Source organism: Podarcis bocagei (genome assembly GCF_964188305.1).
Source record: "Podarcis bocagei genome assembly, chromosome: 14".
Taxonomy (NCBI): domain Eukaryota; kingdom Metazoa; phylum Chordata; class Lepidosauria; order Squamata; family Lacertidae; genus Podarcis; species Podarcis bocagei.
The window spans coordinates 3,020,344-3,038,923 of record NC_138139.1 but is presented as its reverse complement, the minus strand read 5'-3'; the positions used below and the strand labels follow the sequence as shown (position 1 = coordinate 3,038,923).

General features: G+C 43.9%; 1 protein-coding gene across 2 annotated transcripts in view; it reads right to left on the bottom strand.

The window, feature by feature from the left end:
• Positions 1-18,580, bottom strand: part of ENTREP2 (endosomal transmembrane epsin interactor 2) — a 214,368-nt gene that overhangs the window by 60,982 nt on the left and 134,806 nt on the right. For both annotated transcript variants that reach the window (XM_081170598.1, XM_081170597.1), the window contains exon 3: positions 3,700-3,810. In XM_081170598.1, the coding sequence (XP_081026724.1) occupies positions 3,700-3,810 (111 nt within the window). The remainder of the gene's footprint in view (positions 1-3,699; positions 3,811-18,580) is intronic.

Sequence of the window (18,580 nt, the reverse complement as noted above, 5' to 3'; positions counted from 1 at the left end):
GAGCCCAGGGGTCTGAACATTCATCCCCCCCACCTTCTGGACACGGCCCAGGAAGAAGGAGCGGAACCACTGTATAACAGTGCCCCCAGCTCCCAGACCCTCTATATGCTCCAGAAGGATGTTGTGGTCGATGGTATCAAAGGCCGCTGAGAGATCAAGCAGAACTAGGAAACTGTTTACACCCTTTGTCCCTAGCCTGCCCAAGATCACTGACCAGCTCGACCAAGGCAGTTTCAGTCCCATGATGAGGCCTGAATCCCAACTGGAAGGGATCCTAATGGTCTGCATCCTCCAGGTGTACCTGGACTTGTTCAGCAACCACCTGCTCAATCACCTTGCCCAAGAATGGAAGATTTGAGACTGGGTGATAGTTGGCCATTTTGGACGATTCCAAAGATGTTTTTTTTTTTAAAAAAATGGTTTAATAACCGCCTCTTTCAGTGGACCTGGGAAGGCTCCCTCACAGAGGGAAGCATTCACCACCCTACAGAGTCCACCGCCCAGACCTTCCTGGCTTACTTTTATGAGCCAGGATGGGCAAGGATCAAGGAGACAGATGGTTGTCTGCCTGGTCACATCCTCGGAGGTAAAAGATTGGAATTAATCCCATGCAACCTGACTAGACAAGACTTTAGCACTCTCCCGCCCTGGCCCTTCTCCCACGGTGGAGTCTATCTCTTTCCAAATCTGAGCGCCTTAATCTGCAAAAAACTTTGCAAAATCATTGCAGGAGATCTTGGGATCCTTACCAGGCCCTGATGGAAAGGTGGTTCCATTAAACTGTGAACCACTTGAAAGAGTCTCCTGCTGCTGTTTTCTGAAGATGCAATAGAGGTGGTGAAGAAGATCCTCTTCACCATTGCTATTGCCACTTGGTAGCCTTGACGCTGAGCTCTAACCCATGTCTGTTCCAATTAAGAGTGAGTTTTCCGCCACCTGTATTCTAGCCATCTCAGCGATTGTTTCATCGCCCTCTGCTCCAGTGAAAACCACAGGGCAATCGGAGAGGGCGCTTTGGAGCCAGACAGTCGATAGCCCTGGTTAACTCCACATTCCAGCGGGCCACCAGGGAATCAGCTGAAAGGCCATCAGCATGGGATAAAACATCCCCTACCACTCTCTGGAAACCATTTGGATCCATTAAGTGGCGGGGGCAGACCATCCGAATCGGTCCCACCTCCCTGCAGAGGGGAAGGGACACAGAGAAGTCCAGTTGCACCAGGAAGTGATCTGACCATGGCACTTCTTTTCTTTCACTTTTACTTAGCGTCAGATCACCCACATCCGTAGAGGTGAACACCAGGTATAAGGCATGTCCACGACTATGAGTTGGGCCAAACTTATTCAGGGACAGCCCCATGGAGGACATGCTTTCCACAAAGTCCTGAGTGGCCCCTTTGTAAGGGTGTGTCGGCATGGATGTTAAAATCATCCGCCACGACCTGAAGCAGCTCAGGTAGAGAATCCTTGGTGCAGTGGGGAGGTAAGTACACCAAAGGGAATCTTGTACTGTCCCTATTGCCCAACTTCCAGGACATGCACTCAGAAAACTGGGTCTTCCTAATAGGATGCCTGGTGCAAGCTAATCTTCCTAAAAATCACTGTACCCCCCCTCCCCGCCCACGTGACCTGGGTTGCTGTGCGTAAGAGAAACCTGGTGGACAAGCAGCGGCAAGAACAGGCCCATCTGCTTCATCCAACCAAGTCTCTGTTACACATGCCAGTCTAGGAACAGGAAAAACCATTGCCATTTATCTTTTGAATCCTTTTAAGAACAGCTGCATGAACAAGAGTAACAAAATCGTCCAACTGAAATGCAAAATGTGGAGAAAAGTATTCTATCTCTCTGTTTGGATTACTAGATCTTAAAAAGCTGCATTCACACTACTAAATTGTCTTAAATAAACACAGACCTGATTGCCCTGAGTGAATGCTGTGCATCTTAATGGGAAGCACCATCTCCATTTGTGGAGTGACATCAAGTCTCCAGGAGAACAAATATGCCTGTTGGCATAAAAAGCAAGCAGACAGATGCAAGAGAGGAAATGCTGTAAGGGGGTCCTCTTTTAATTAAAATTATAAATAGAGGGAAATGGAAAAGGGATAACCAGATTTTATAGTGCAAAGCAACTAATATTTCCTTGGGTTTAATATCCCTGATTTCCCATTTGCAACTATAAGAAGGCATTAATTGTGTTTTGGGTTGCCATTGTTGAGTCAGAATCAATAAAACTGCCCTCCAAAGCTAATTTTTACCACTCTGTGTTCAGAAAAGAAGCCGTAACACAATTGTCTTGATTTATTTTGCAATTTCATCAGCATTATTTCCTCTTCAGAGTTTACCCCGCTGGATTGCACTTCCGACGGCTTCATCCTACCAATTTATACATCTCATTAAATTTAAAGACCAAGCAGACCCCTGATTAAACTGCAATCATGTTTGCAACATCTCTTTAAGCATCTGCATGTTTTCACCCACGGCTGGGTGTCTCATTTGCCACTGGAATGATAAATATGTAGCTTCCCTGGTCTCCCCTCCCCACAATAAGAAATTAAATTTGAAACTGGACTATACAGAAATTTGAACTACCAAAAGCCTGCAGTCATAGCATACTGCAGAGTTCACATCAGTACATGAAATTCAGCTCTCACCCCCACCTGGAAACCAAGTCCTATGAAGAACACTCAGAAGAGTTGGGTGCATTAAGCGTGGAGAAGAGAAGGTCCAAGAAAGAGACGATAGCTCTCTCCAAATATCTGAAGGGTTGCTGCATACAAGTTGGAGCACAGTAGTTCCCTTTTGCTCCAGAGGGCAAGTAATGCATGGGAAGTGCAAGGGAGCAGATTTCACCTATACACTTGACAAGACTTCAATAAAGAAAGAACCGTTTGACAATGGAAGGAAAGCTGGATAGCCGTCTTTCAAGGATGCTGTACTAGCCGACCCCAGCATTGCAGATCCTGCACTAGATCAGCAGAAGCCAACATGGCCTCCAGCTGTTATTGGACTCCAGCTCCCATCAGACCCAGTCAGCGTGGCCAATGGTCAGGGATGATGGGAGTTGTAGGCCACAATATCTGAAGGGTCACTGGATGCTCTAGACTTTCAAGGTTCTTTCCAGTGCTATGATTCTCCATCCTTGTTGCCTATCTGGGGTCACTGGCTATTCCTTGGTGTCCTTTCTCTATTATCAAGTTTTGGAATTTATTGGATCAGTTGTCTTAAAGTTTGCCTGATTTGCTTCAGTTCACATTCAAATATGAACATGCCTAATTTGCCCCTCTGAGAAATAATATGCAGATCAAAGCACAACCATCCTTCAAAATTCATACAAATTTCCCTACATTTTTGTGTGTCATTGTGAGAGAGGAAAGACTGTGCAATTTTTGTATGCATTGGGTGGCTGCAGAATTGCACTGAATGAATAGAATCTCCTCAGTCCACCAACAGCCATCCTTGCATGGATATTCTCCTTAGAAGCAACCCAGGTAGCTGTTATGAAAGGTCTGTGATGGCATGGTAATAGACCCTTGGGAGGAGCTCACCTTTAAGTTTTGACAATCACTCCCAATAAATGACCACCAAGCTTTGCAGTTTTATTTTAAAAATCTCAGTTTCTTCCTGTAATTTTTATTTTATAGGTTTTCAAATCAGTATTTGTTTCAAAAGAAAATATAATGTGTTTTTTCATTACTCACCAGTTGACATCCTTCCAAGGAATTGACCAGCTGAGCATTCTGGCAGGAGAGGATGGAACCTGCCAAGTTGAGCATCACACAGACCGCTGACAAGAGCATGAAAAAGGTGATCTGGAGAAAAGAGATGGAGAGTGACCTGTTAATTACCCACAGAAAGACTTGGCAATCCAGAGATCCACAAACTTCCCTTGTTCATCTTCTTCCTCCCCAACAGTGCAAAAGGAGAGGGCCACAATAACATATACTCTCCCCCTGTCCTCCGCCTTGTTAGGAGACCCCTATTCCTCTCCCAGAGCTACAATTCTCAGAGTTTCTTGGTAAAAGAAACTGACTGTTAAACACCCCAGGATTATAGCTCTGGGGGTGGGTCATTGGCATCTCCTATAAGAACTGCTACCAACCTTAACGAACTATGGTCCCCAGGATTCTTTGGGGAAGCCATGATTGTTTAAAGTGGTATCATAGCGCTTTGGATGCATGATGTGAATTTGACGACAATGGCCAACCCCCCCCCCCCCAGGTTCTCTACAGCACTTGCTTAATATTCTACATTCATTTATTTACTGTAGATGCTGTATATGGGCTCATGTGCTTACTTTCATAACGTGAGAAAGAGAGACATCTACTTGTACAATCACAGACATTTCTTGCAGCGCAATCTCCCTTTCATGCTGACAATGAGTAGATGAAAAATGTACTTCCTTTTGCCCAATGCCTCTGAAAACAGGGAGCAGAGCACTCCATCTGAAGACTTCCCAATCCCCAAGAAATAACTATTTCTAACAAACAGAAATATTGTTGAACTACTCCAAATTTGTCTCCAGGTGACAACTAAACAAATGTTACAAATTTACTGGTAGATCTTATGGAGGCCAGCTACTCTTAGGAAATGAGTTGGTTACAGCAGAAGCACACATTTCCAGGTTCCTGTCATCTAATTTTTGCAGCTGGCTGATCCATCACGCAGGTTTTGGGTCCTCACTATTTGCTTGACCTAATTCAGGCGCCATTCCTAAATGTCTTAATGTCTTGACCCTTCGTTCTAAGACCATAGCTGCAGAGCCCAAATGTGATTTCAGCACTGGACTTTTTTAGAATCAGGCAGCATAAAAGTTTTAATTAATTAATTAAATGCTATGTTTTCAGCTGTTTCCTCCACCCTACAAACAGTGCAGAGATTCTGTGTCAATCCTCCCGACCTTAAACTATTCTGAAGAGCACAGAGTCCGGTCAACATGCTAAACAGACTGACATGTTTCAGTTGCCCTTGCAGATTGAAAATATGAAAATCTCTCCTGTTGTTCAAGAGACCTGTCTTTCTCACTGTCTTTGATGCTTACTCCTTCTGACTTCCACTGCCAATATCCTTATGTCCCAATGCTTACTTAGCAGCCTGATCTGCCGTCAGTCTCATTGGCAACAATTTCCACATGGGCAGGAATCTGCCAGAACTAACCTGAACGACCTATTAACTGAGATTCTGAATTCAAAAGCTGTATGTTGTTTACCAGTCAGAGAAGGCCAGAGGGTTACCGATATGATGGGCTCTCCTTGCACCAGCGTTTCTGCATTGGCAGGGGCATCTGAGGCCAGCCTTGAGGGCAGTTCCTCTTCCCAAGCCAAATTCTCAGCAGCATCCCCCAAAGATGAGGAGTCACGACACTGGGAACCCTTTCTTCTGTGTCTGTGAGGGCAGAAATAGCCAGGGGTTTTTTTTTTTGGGGGGGTCCTGCACTGCTGACCTGACTTCCCAATGCTGTGCACCACTGCCTCTACACATTAGTCCAATCATAGAACCTTGAAACAGAACTATTCCATTGGCACAGCAGCACCATGAGATGCCTTGCAGGAGGTGAGATGATTTGTCAGCCAAGCCCAGTATTGACCATGTTGGTTGCCATCAGCTCTCTGGGGCCTCTGGCAGAAAGAAGATTGCACCTCTCCTGTTCTCTGATCCTTTAACTGGAGATGCTGGAGAATCACGCCGGCCCCTTCTACATGCAAGGCAAGTGTCCTGTCCCTGAGCTGTAGCCCCACCTTCTGAATGAGCACCCAGCACATCCCAGGTCCATAGTAGACGGTCCTTCCTCCACCCACAGTCACTCTGCCATATTCACAGAAAGGAAAGTGGCTAATGGAAGGAAGGGGGCAAAAAGCCCCAGTGCTGTATTACTGTTCATCCACTACTTCAGTATGCAATTACTCTATTGTGTGAGAACAGGGAAGACACATTTTTCAGGTAGGAAGAGACGTTGCCCAAGGGCTGTAATATAGATGTACTTTACAGCACTGGAGAGAAACGCAACCTGACACAGTTTCCAAACATGCTCTCCAGCCTGCGGAAAAAAGGAAGCTACAGCACGAGAATTACAAACACCCAGAGCAACCCTAAGCTCATCCATGCCTGAATGGCAATTTGAGGAAGATGGCAAGATCAAATGCCACTGCCACTCAGTTTCACCTTGTTCTGCTGGAAAGGGTTCTACTGTGTTGGTCATGGTGTAATGAAGGGTGAGCTGGAGATGGACTTTTGCAATTCAGCTCCCCCAAACTGCTGGGGGAAATAGAAACACAGAATTGTAGGGTTGGGAGGGACCCAAAGGGTCATCTAGTCCAAGCCCCTACAGTGCAGGAATCATGATTTAAAAATCCCTGAAAGATGGCCATTCAAGGTGGCCTACTTAGTATCTATTTAATGACTCTAGATGCTATTGAGACTCCGACTCTCATCATCCCTGATCATAAAAGTCCAACAACATCTGAGGGTGAGGGGCAGTGGTGCAACCTCACAATAGGAGATACAAAATAGGCAAGATCCAACGCAAGTTAAGGGCCTTTATTGGTTTAGCTCCAGTACATGCCAGAGCTCTCAAGTTTGACAGTGGAAAGGACTCCTTTGGAAGGTGGTGGACTCTCCTTCCTTGGAGGTTTTTAAGCAGAGGTTGGATGGCCATCTGTGAGGGATGTTTTAGTTGAGATTCCTTCGTTGCAGGGGGTTGCTAGCAATTACAAATATGGGAGAGTGCTGTTGCATTCATGTCCTGATTGTCTTTTTTTTTAAATGATATTTATTAGAAATTTAAGAATTACAGAAAAAAGAAGAAAAGAAAACAACAAAAAATTTGACAAGACATACATTACAATACATAAAAGAAAAAGCATAAAAAACAATGCAACAATACAGCAGAAAAAAACAAAAACAAAACACACATCCAATGTTCCATATCTTTATCTTTCATTTACTTGTTTCATCGACCTCCTCACACCTCCCTTTTTGTATTCTAATTTAATTAATTGTTTCAGCAAATTCTTTCCATCTTTCTCAATTTTTGTTATATAATTTATCTTAACGGTCTAACTTATTAATTAACTCAGCAAATCCTTTCCATCTTTCACTATATTCTGTCATTCAATTTACCTTAATTTATTTTAACCTTATTTTACCATAAAAAAACTTTAAAACTTAATACTTATTTGTACATGACTCCTTATATCTTTTCTACTTAAGCCAAATAGTTTCATTCCAACATTTTTCCTAATACTCGTTAATTTTACACTAATTCTCAAAATAAATTTTTAAAAACTTTCTTCCAAGCTTCATCCAACGTCTCTTCTTCCTGGTCTCGGGTTTTGTCAGTCCTTCTTGTCCATTCTATCTAGTCCATCAACCTGGTGATCTTATGTCCGAGGCTCTTAAGTCCTTTCCATGCCCCTTCTGCAGATCTTCTTCTTGTTTATACCTGCACTTTACTTTGTCTTTTGTTGATCTTTTTCTTAATTTCTTTCCTTTCTCATTGGGGGGTAGGCCTCGGGGGGACTCCAATCCAAAAATATCTCCATCGCCCCTCAGCAGATCAGCCCATTCCCCACAGTCCCATTCCCCACAGTCAACACTGTAATCCAGAAAGTATTTAAGAGCATGTTTCAAAGTCCCTCCAAAATTAAGAGCCCTCACAACTCCAGGACCCCCCCCCCGGTCCACTCCAGATTCAAACTTCAAGAACAGCGGCTTATGCTCCTCCAAGACCTCGAGTCTCTCCATTTGTGTTACTTGAGGTTCAACAGCAACCTCCTCCATTATCTTCTGCACTTGCACTTGCCCTGTCAAAACAGGTTCCTGGGTTGGTTCCTGGATGGTTTCTATATGGGTATTCGCTGTTTGTCCAAAGTTTTTCATAGAATCCTAGAGTTGGAATAGACCACAAGGGCCATCGAGTCCAAGCAGGAAACACCACCAGAGCACTCCTGACATATGGTTGTCAAGACTCCACCACACTCCTTGGCAGCAAATTCCACTGTCGAACAGCTCTTACTGTCAGGAAGTTTTTCCTAATGTTTAGGTGGAATCTTCTTTCTTGTAGTTTGGATCCATTGCTCCGTGTCCGCTTCTCTGGAGCAGCAGAAAACAACCTTTCTCCCTCCTCGATGTGACATCCTTTTATATATTTGAACATGGCTATCATATCACCCCTTAACCTCCTCTTCTCCAGGCTAAACATGCCCAGCTCCCTTAGCCGTTCCTCATAAGGCATCGTTTCCAGGCCTTTGACCATTTTGGTTGCCCTCCTCTGGACACGTTCCAGTTTGTCAGTGTCCTTCTTGAACTGTGGTGCCCAGAACTGGACACAGTACTCCAGGTGAGGTCTGGCCAGAGCAGAATACAGTGGCACTATTACTTCCCTTGATCTAGATGCTAGACTCCTATTGATGCAGCCCAGAATTGCATTGGCTTTTTTAGCTGCCGTGTCACACTGTTGGCTCATTTCAAGTTTGTGGTCAACCAAGACTCCTAGATCCTTTTGACTGCAACAGTCATCAAATCCATCTTCTTATGCATCTGCTCCAGCAAAGCGCTTGTCTTGCAAAAAGCAAGCACCAAAACTTCTTCTAAACACATTTTTATTCAAGGTCAGAGTCTGGTCTCACGATCCTAATCTCCACAGCTGTGAAATCCCCAGATCAACTCCAGCAACAATTTAACAAGCTCCCTCTAGAGGAGACAATTTCTATTTGTATCCATCTTTTGAAAGCAGAACCAACAAAAGAAAATTACTTTCATTTTTCAAATATTTTGTTTCTTTTGAATGCAAAAGGCAACATTGGAATCAATTTGTTTCTCTTTTTTAACTATCTGTCAAAAGACGTTCCATTCACAGTCAATGAACTTCTCCATAAATTTCTGTCTCTGACACCCCATTCCCAGGTTTGAGACGGTGGGAATTTATCTTTCTTTACTCTCTCTCCTGCAGGCTTGAACAATCAAACCCCCCCCCCTTTTCTCCTGCTTCCAAGAGGGGTTTTGGTGGTAATAACTGAAGGAGATTTAGACCTTTATATACGACTTTCCAGACTTTAGCTTGTAAAGTTTTTGCTTCAATCTATTTACAAAAATGGGAGGCAGACTTCCTGTTTAGAACCTTCCCGCTTCAGTGCCAAATTAAAATGCTTCTTAATCCAATTTTCCGTTCTACTCACGGGCACTTGTTTAGAGTCCAATTGTGCACAGGAAAAGTCAGCGCTCTCCGGCAACGGCTGTGCGGCTTCACTCCGTAAAAGTAGCAGTTGATTCAAAACACTGCGCCACTCACCCCACGTCGCTTTGGATCCCCGAAAAAGGGTTTCCCTGCGAGTAGGGGAGGCGCTCCTGGTGTCAGCCGAATCCCACGTTCCCAGGCTTCCTCCGCCTGGGATTTTTAAAGGGTCTCCGCCTTCGCCGCGGCGGCAAGACCCGATTTTCACGGAGTGGGTTCCTCTCGGTCAGAGGAACTCCGCCATTGCCGATGGCGCTAACCTGGAAGTCCCCATGTCCTGATTGTCTCAACACTATGAGACCAGGTTGCTGGACTAGATGGGCCACTGGCCTGATCCAGCAGGGAGCCTTTTGTATTCTTCTCTCTGGTGCCTTTCACCTCTAGCCACTAAAGTAGGAGAATAGCCAAATGGCATCCTCAGCTAAACTTTGAGTTGCTCCACTGATTGGAACTCCCTGGCCATAAACCCCTGATTTCATTATGGCTTTCCTTTGAAAGAAGCACCAATGCATCAGCTATCTGCCACTGTTCCATGTTTTACTTGAAACTTTGTTCAGGTGGTATGCAATCCAGTTAGGCAGGCCCTTCACTTGCTGGTTACTAATGCACAGGATACGTGCATCAGTCCAGACGCTGCCACATAAAAGGGAACAGTGATATAATCACATACTCCCATCAAAACCTCCATCAAGGCTGTGCACACTGCTGTTTAATCAATGCGCGTGTGTGCTGATTATGCACAGCATGTATCCTGATGCAATGATGTGATTGCATCAATATCCCCCTTTATACAAGGGTCTGATTAAGTCTGTACACTGCAAACCTGTAAAAACAAGAATGATGCAGGGCTGAAAACTGCAGCCACCTGCCCATGTACCACAATGAATGCAAGAATTTCTCTCTGGTAAATAGAATACAGGTGGAATGGGACATGGGGCAGAGCAAGGCCAGAGAACAATATTGAAATGGAGCTGGGGACATCCACTCCTCCCTAGTAAATACAAAAGGGCCCCCCCCCCTATTTAATTCCTACAGTTTCTTTTTTCTCCCAAGTATCTGATCTTTCACTTTTATCACTTGCTTCGCCAGTTGCTAAGTGACCCAGACAACAGCAATGTCAGTCCTGTAACTGCTTAGCATTCCCTGGGCTCACTTCACTCCTCTTATTATTTCTACTGTTGCTCAGGCTTATTATTCTCTGCTGCAGCTCTCCAGATCTGGATGTGAGCTGGGGTATGATTTTTACAAAATTCTCTCTTTGCCTGCAGTCTACATATGCAGTTAACACAACCAGTCTCCCAGGCAGCTCTCTCAGTACTGCAGCTGTGTGTAATTGGAGTTTTCACCCTGTTTGTGGGGTTGTTGATTTTACCATCCAGGACAAAATGATTCATATTCTCAACACAAAATTAATTCTTGTGTGTCCTGATTACCAGTTAGCTTTCCTTTGCGTTACATATTCCATCATTCTCTAATTACAGGCACAACTTAGCCATCTTTTGAACTTCCCCAACCAGTCCCCATTATTTCCACTGATGCCACAAAATGGCAGGTGGGTTTTACAGAAGTTGTGATATCGCTTCCTTGTATCTTTGCATTACCCAGGATTTGCCTGTGGTGATTCCTCTTTGTTTGCTTCTGTTGTCCTATTTGGTTTTGCTTTCTTCCCGTTTTCCACTGTCTCACAAGACCAGGGTTATCTAAAATGACCAAATATCTTAGACATCATGTCTAATAAATATATGGGTTGCTCCACATGCTCTCCAAAGAAAAATAAAGAAAAATAAAAGGACTTGCAATTCTCTGTCCTGCAGCCAAATATAGTATTCACTCATTAAGATCCAACCATTTTATCTTCTGCAAGTCACTATCTTTTCAATCTTCAAATCCATATATTATAAGTTCATTTTCTCCTTCTCGCAAAAAGTCAATAAGAAATTTCCAGTCCTTAATAAATGTCATAAATGACTTTTACGCTAACTTTGCCATCTCAATCAAGTCCTATTGTTTTATCAGCTATTCCTCTATAGTGGGTAGGGCTGAATCTTTCCATCTTTGTGCATATAACAATCTCACCGCTGTGGTTATATATTAGAGTAATCTCCCCAAATACTTTTCCAGTTGTGTATTCATTAACCCTAAAATACAGAGTTCTGGCTTCAATTGAATATTAACCTTTGAAACTTGCTGTATCGATGTACCGTATTTTTCCCTCTATAGGACGCACCGGACCATAGGAGGGGGAGAACAGGGGGAAAAAATTCTCCCCCTCTCTGCTCAGCACCCCTTCAGCGAAGCAGCAGGAGAAACGGAGCCCCTTCCATTTCTCCTCCCGCTTTGCTGAAGGGGCGCTGCGCAGAGACGAAAAACTGTGTAGCGCCTCTCCAGCGAAGCGAAGCCTGGAGAGCAAGAGGGATCGGTGTGCACCAACCCCTACCGCTCTCCAGGCTTCAGGCGGCTATCCGCAAGCCTTCGGAGCGCAGCGAGAACTCCCGCTGCTCTCCGAAGGCTTGCGGATAGCTGTCTGAAGCCCCCGGAGCGCAGCGGCAGTTCGTGCTGCGCTCCAGGAGCTGCAGGCTTCTCCTTTTTAGCCGCAGGACTGGGGCGGGGGAAGCCCGAGCTTCCCTTGACCCCAGCCCCCAGAACAGGTCGGGGAGCGGCGGTCCCTTCTCCCTCCTGGGGAAAAGCCCGCAAGAGCTGCACGAAGCTTGTGTGTGGCTCTTGGGGGCTTTTCCTGCCTGCCTCCCCCCTGCATTCGCCCATCAGTCTTTTGTTTTTAATTATTAAGATTTTCGTTTTCTGATGATTAACCTTAAAACCTACTAGCATGCCAAATTCATTTAATTTATTCATAAGACTCCGCTCCCTGAAAAGGGATTTCCAGAAGTATCATCAGATCATCAGCAAAAGACAGTAATTTACAGTTTTCACTTTTGATCTTTATCCCCTTAATTCTCTCATCTTGCCTAATATTTCTAAGCAAGACTTCCAAAACCAAAATGAAAGCAATGGGGACAATGGACACCCTTGCCTTGCTCCCTTCTGGATCGGAGTTTTGTTAAGACACCATGAGAAGAGGATGAGATAACTTGATCCAGCAGAGCTCTTCTGCTCTTATGTCTTTATGGCATTTCCATGCACTCTGGTTTTCGTCATGGTGTTCCATTGCGCCAGTAGAAGTTTAGTCTGGCCACATGACCCGGAAAGCTGTCTGTGGACAAATGCTGGCTCCCTCAGCCTGAAAGCCAGATGAACGCCACACCCCATAGTCGTCTTTGACTGGACTTAACCATCCAGGGGTCCTTTACCTTTATCTTTTTTATGCCTCTCTCATAACTTGTAAAGGGAAAAAGAGCATTTTCCTTACAGGCAAAAACTGCAGCCCACCTTGTTATCAGTACCTTGATTAAAATTCAGTATGGTTGTTGACAGTACAAACAGATTAATATGTTTTGCAAATCAGATTTGGCTCAGAGCCAACAAGTTGGCCAGCACTGTTTTTTGAAGCCCTATAAACTGAACATTCCACCCATCCATCTATATGTCTATCTAGGGCAGTGTTTCCCAACCTTTTTTGGGCAAAGGCACACTTGTTTCATGAAAAAAATCTCGAGGCACACCACCATGCCAGATGGGGAAAGGTCACTTTTTACTTATGTAAAAAAAAATTTAAAAAAATAGTAACAGCATAGAAGGTAATGGTTAGGCTAGCATCCCTCTTCCAAATATGCTAGGTTTTTATTTGCAGGGACTGTTCTACATGGGAAAGCATTCAGCACTGTCATTCTCCCATCTGCCATCTGAATTGGTACTATTCTGGGTCAACTTACTCTGCTGCATGTGTAGATGAAAATGGCACCAAGTGTGGGGGAGGGGGCAGAACAGGTTTCAGATACAGGATATTAAGCATACACGTACTTCAGATTGAACTGGTTGCTTGCTTTGCAAGTTTTCATTTCCCAAATGACTGCCTTGGCAAGCGCAATACCTACCAGGCTCAACGCCGGTCTCGCGCTGCCGCTTCCCGCGCTCTCAAGGACCCGGGAGGAGGAAGGCGTGAAGGGAATCCCGAAGGCGCGAAAACCTCGCGCATGCGCAGGCCTTCCGCCTGCGACAGCCCAGTAGGCCGGCCGAAGCGAGCGGCGATGGGATGTGGGAGGGAGCTCGCTCGCCGTCCCGCGTGTGCCTATGTGGGGCACGTTACAGCCCCGTGACGTCAGCGCCACGCAGGCAGCCAGGCAGGCAGACGGTGAGAGCCCCGCACTGGGCGGCCTCTCCTCGCCGCCGCCGCCCCGCCTCTCGCCGCCCGACTCGCCCGCCTCCCTCCCACGGCACACCAGGCAACGTCTCGCGGCACACTAGTGTGCCGCGGAACACCGGTTGGGAAACACTGATCTAGGGCATGTCAGGAACTAATGAAACAAAAGCCAGCACTGAGTGGAGATTAAAAATGGGCAAGCAATAATTCCCGCAGAAAGGAAATCAAAAGTGAGGTGGATAGATGTGTTTCTCTAGCTTGTCTAAACATGCTCCCTAATACAACAGATAATTTAAAGGCCACAAAGCAAATAAGAGAAGGCTCTGCAGAGAAAAGCTTCTCACACCTCTCAAGAAAATAAAAATGGAGTCCTTTGTAAGGGGAGCAAACTGTATTGCATGTGTTTTTCTCAGAACCAACGGAAACAAGTCTTTCTGCTTCTTGTTTTGCTCTCAGTTGGAAACAGCTTCACGCCTCTGCAGAGCTGAAAGGGTGACTCATCACTCTCTCTTGTGACTCTCTTCTAACCAATGGGGGGGGGGGAGATTTGTCTAAAATCTTGCTCCATTGCCTTGTGAATGTCCCTCACCACCTGTCTGTAGTTTAAGCAGCAAGTCTAGTGCCTTTTGAAATTCCTCCTTTGATCCCCCTGTTGTATCATTTAAAAAGACATCTCCTTCTTACTGAAGCTCTGGTTTCAGTTCTCATTTATTTATTTGTGACATTTTTAACACACATGCCCCCCTCCATCCCAGGAGCTAAGGGGTAAACAAACATGGTCCTTTAGCCCCATGTTCATCCTCACAACAGGTAAGGTAAGTTATCTGAAAGGAAGGGAGGGGGAATTTGGGACAGAATGGTTGAGGAAGCTCTCTTCTTAAAGCGAGAAATAGCAAGAAAGATCTTGAGAAAAGGGGAGACAAAAGTGCTTTAAGGGACAAAAAGGAGGAGTGGCAGGTGCAGAGAACGTAAGGGAGCTAGAGCTCTTGTTCTGGTCTTGCAGAGAAGCCCACAGAACAAGTCAGCACCAAGGAAAGCTCCTGGTCTCAGCACCACAGAGAGCTCCTAGTGAGCAACTTGTTTGAGCTTCTGCCCTCTTGGAAGACTTGAAAGGCTAACTAATTTATACAGATCAGCAGGCAAAGATGATAGTGAATAACGTAATATCAGTAAAAATTTAAAATTACAAAAGGGACAAGACAGGGTTGTCCCCTGTCACCGTTATTGTTTATTTTGGTGTTACAGACCCTGGCGAGGAACATAAGATCTGATGAAGAAATAAAAGGTATAACAGTTGGGTGCAAAGTATACAAACCGAGAGCATTTGCAGATGACCTTGTAATAACAGTAGAAAACCTGTTGGTGACTATACCAAGGGTATTAGATAAAATACCTGAGTTTGGACAGGTAGCAGGATTCAAGTTAAATAAAAACAAAATGAAAGTATTGGTGAAAAATATGACAGAACAAAATTAAAATGAACTGCAACTAGCAACACAACTGGCAATTGGGGGGAAAGTGAAGTACTTGGGGGTTTGGTTGACAGCTAAGAACATAAATATCTTTAAGGATAACTATGTAGCAACCTGGAAAGAAGAAGAAGAAGAAGAAGAAGAAGAAGAAGAAGAAGAAGAAGAAGAAGAAGAAGAAGAAGTAGTAGTGGAGGAGGAGGAGGAGGAGGAGGAGGAGGAGGAGGAGGAGGAGGAGGAGGAATTTATTATTTATACCCTGCCCATCTGCCTGGGGGAAGAATTTCAGTTATGAAAATGAATGTATTGCCAATAATGTTATTTTTATTTCAAACAATACCCATAGTCAGTGGAGCTAAACTTTGAGTTTGAAAAATATTTATTGGAAAACAATGTGAAGTTACTTTCCAAAATGTGTAAGTTGCTGTTACAGTGGCATACTAAAGTTGAAGAAATTAAATCAGTAATGACACAATGGGCACAAGATATTGGGCACAGTATCTAAGTTTCATCTTGGAAAAAGTTATGGAGGGAGGATTTAAAATTTACAGCATGCTGTACGTTGAAGGAGAACTATATGAAAATGATGTGTCGTGGTATTTAACACCTATAAAACTAGCAAAGATGTACAGAACTGCTTCCAATGTTTCTTGGAAATGTAAGGAGAAGGAAGGCATGTTCTACCACATGTGGTGGACATGCAAGATAACAAAAGCATTCTGGGAAATGATTTCTAATGAGTTGAAAAAAATGTTTAAAATAACGTTTGTGGGGGAAAATAGAGACTTTTTTATTAGGTCTTTTAGGTGCAGAGATACCAAAGGAGCAGAAACAATTATGTATGCAACGACACCAAGAGATGGAAAGAAGATAAAGTTCCAACCAGAGATGAATAGCTCATGAAGATGATGGATTATGCTGAAATGACAAAATTGACTGGGGAAATCAGAAACCAAGAAGAGAAGACTTTTAAGAAGGAATGGGGAATATTTACAATGTATTTAAGAAAATCTGTAAGCAACTGAAAACTTTGGCCAGATTTGAGTAATGCTTGTAATGTACTAAGAACTATGGTAAAAATGTATTATTATTTTTAAAAAGAGAGAAAATAAGTGGAGCAGCTGAAAAAAAAATCAATAATGGTAACCATGGAAGGGTGGAGGGGAGTCAAAGAAAGACTAACCCTTTAGCTGTTTTTCGGCTGTCTGCCTGACAAGATCCTGTGATACTGGACTGGTGAAACTTTTCCAACTCTACAATCTTTTTTTTAAAGAAAGGCAAACATAAATGGAATACTAGCTGGAAGGGGGAGAAGATTAAAAAGCAGCATAGGAGGAGCTGATTCATTTCAGTGACAGCCACCTTCCTCCCAATGGGACCACACCCTGTATCTATGGAAAGGGGCAAGCTGATGGCATGGATGAAACAAGACGCAAGGGGTTCACTCCATGCCCAGCCTTCCTTCCTTGACTTGATCATCCCTGGCAATCAGCAACTAATTCTCCAAGCTGAAACTGCTCTTTAATCCAAGATACTGGCAGAGATGGTCTTTTCTGTCTTCTATGGTGACTCAAAGTATATTTAGACACACATCTATAATTAACCAGGATAAAATGGGTTTGCCTTCTCCATGGGGTTGTCATGAGGCTCCATGAATGAGGCAAGCTTTTAGAGATTCTATTACCTATGTGGGCCAATGAACTTCATATTTTTTTCTCCTGTGCTTTCAAAGTAGTCTTAAATATAACCTTAATGATGCTGAAAAGCAGAGGGAGCAACAAGCTGCATGGCAAGATTGCTGGACTAAGCTAGGTTTTAAAACAGGGCGTGGAAACATGCTGCTATGAAAACTACACACTTGTGAGGGTAATCATTTTCCCCTTTCCCAGAAACACCAAGAGGAACATGAAAGTCAAGTTGTAAGCAGAGAAACCGTACAGCAACTTGAAAGAGGTAGAATAGGGAAATGTTGACGATTACAGATTGCGGTGGTGGAGGTGTGACTTCTAAATCCACTCTACAATCCTTCATTTGTGATATAAAAGAGAAGAAATTGGTAACAAATGTTGCTGTCCTGCCATTTCCCTGGTTCCAAAACAGCAGTTAGCAATCACAACAGACTGGGGGAAGTTTATAATGAATATTGAGCATTCAGCAGCCTATTCTGTGCCTAGAAATCCCTTGTTTGCTCTCCTGGGATATATGAAATCAGAAACACAGGTAATAGAATTTTAGTTCGAAGTTTTATCATAGCTGCAAGAATGTTATTGGCGACAAGCTGATGCGCAGGTCATCCTACAGGCTGTGCTAGCTGGGGCTGATGGGAGTTGTAGTTCAAAGCGTCTGGAGGGCACCACCTTGGGGAAATCTGGTTTAAGGCTTTTAAGTTATATTACATTTTTCTTCAGTGGTGCAGAATTTACTCTTTCTAGTGTAGGATACTCAGAGCCCTAATTAAGAATTGGCTCATGTGGGGCAGACGCTCTTCTATTTTTCATAAAACAAAAGTTAAGACAAGTGGTAGTCTTGTTCGTCAATCCCATAATCACAACGAGCCTGCTTTAAACAGAATAAATGGCCATGTTTTGACACATGGGTAAAAATTATTCCTCTTGCCCTTTCAAGAGTTGTTGTCGGCTGCTCTATTTGTGGGTCTTTAATTGCAACAACAACAACAACAACTACAACAACAGCAAAAAATTATTATTATTAACTTTGATGGCAGAAAGTGAGGAGGAATTAAAAAACCTCTTAAAGAGGGTGAAAGAGAAGAGCGCAAAATATGGTCTGAAGCTCAACATCAAAAAAACGAAGATCATGGCCACTGGGCCCATCACCTCCTGGCAACTAGAAGGGGAAGAAATGGAGGCAGTGAGAGATTTTACTTTCTTGGGCTCCATGATCACTGCAGATGGTGACAGCAGTCACGAAATTAAAAGACGCCTGCTCCTTGGGAAAAAGGCGATGACAAACCTAGACAGCATCTTAAAAAGCAGAGACAACACCTTGCCAACCAAGGTCTGTACAAACAGTGGTACCTCAGGTTAAGAACTTAATTCTCTCTATGTCCTTTTAAATTTGTGGGAGGAGGCATGGGGAGCGCGAGGGGTCACTGATTTGTTTTGTTCTTGTTCTTATTATGTATTTTGTGTTTTTTATATTGTATTTTTATGTTGTGAACTGCCCTGAGATCTACAGATTCAATAAATGATAAAATGATAAAAATAAATATGATAGCCATGTTCAAATATATAAAAGGATGTCACATAGAGGAGGGAGAAAGGTTGTTTTCTGCTGCTCCAGAGAAGCGGACACGGAGCAATGGATCCAAACTACAAGAAAGAAGATTCCACCTAAACATTAGGAAGAACTTCCTGACAGTAAGAGCTGTTCGACAGTGGAATTTGCTGCCAAGGAGTGTGGTGGAGTCTCCTACTTTGGAGGTCTTTAAGCAGAGGCTTGACAACCATATGTCAGGAGTGCTCTGATGGTGTTTCCTGCTTGGCAGGGGGTTGGACTCGATGGCCCTTGTGGTCTCTTCCAACTCTATGATTCTATGATACTCTTCCAACTCTGTGATTCTATGATTCTATTATTTTCTATTATCTAAATTCCTGAACATT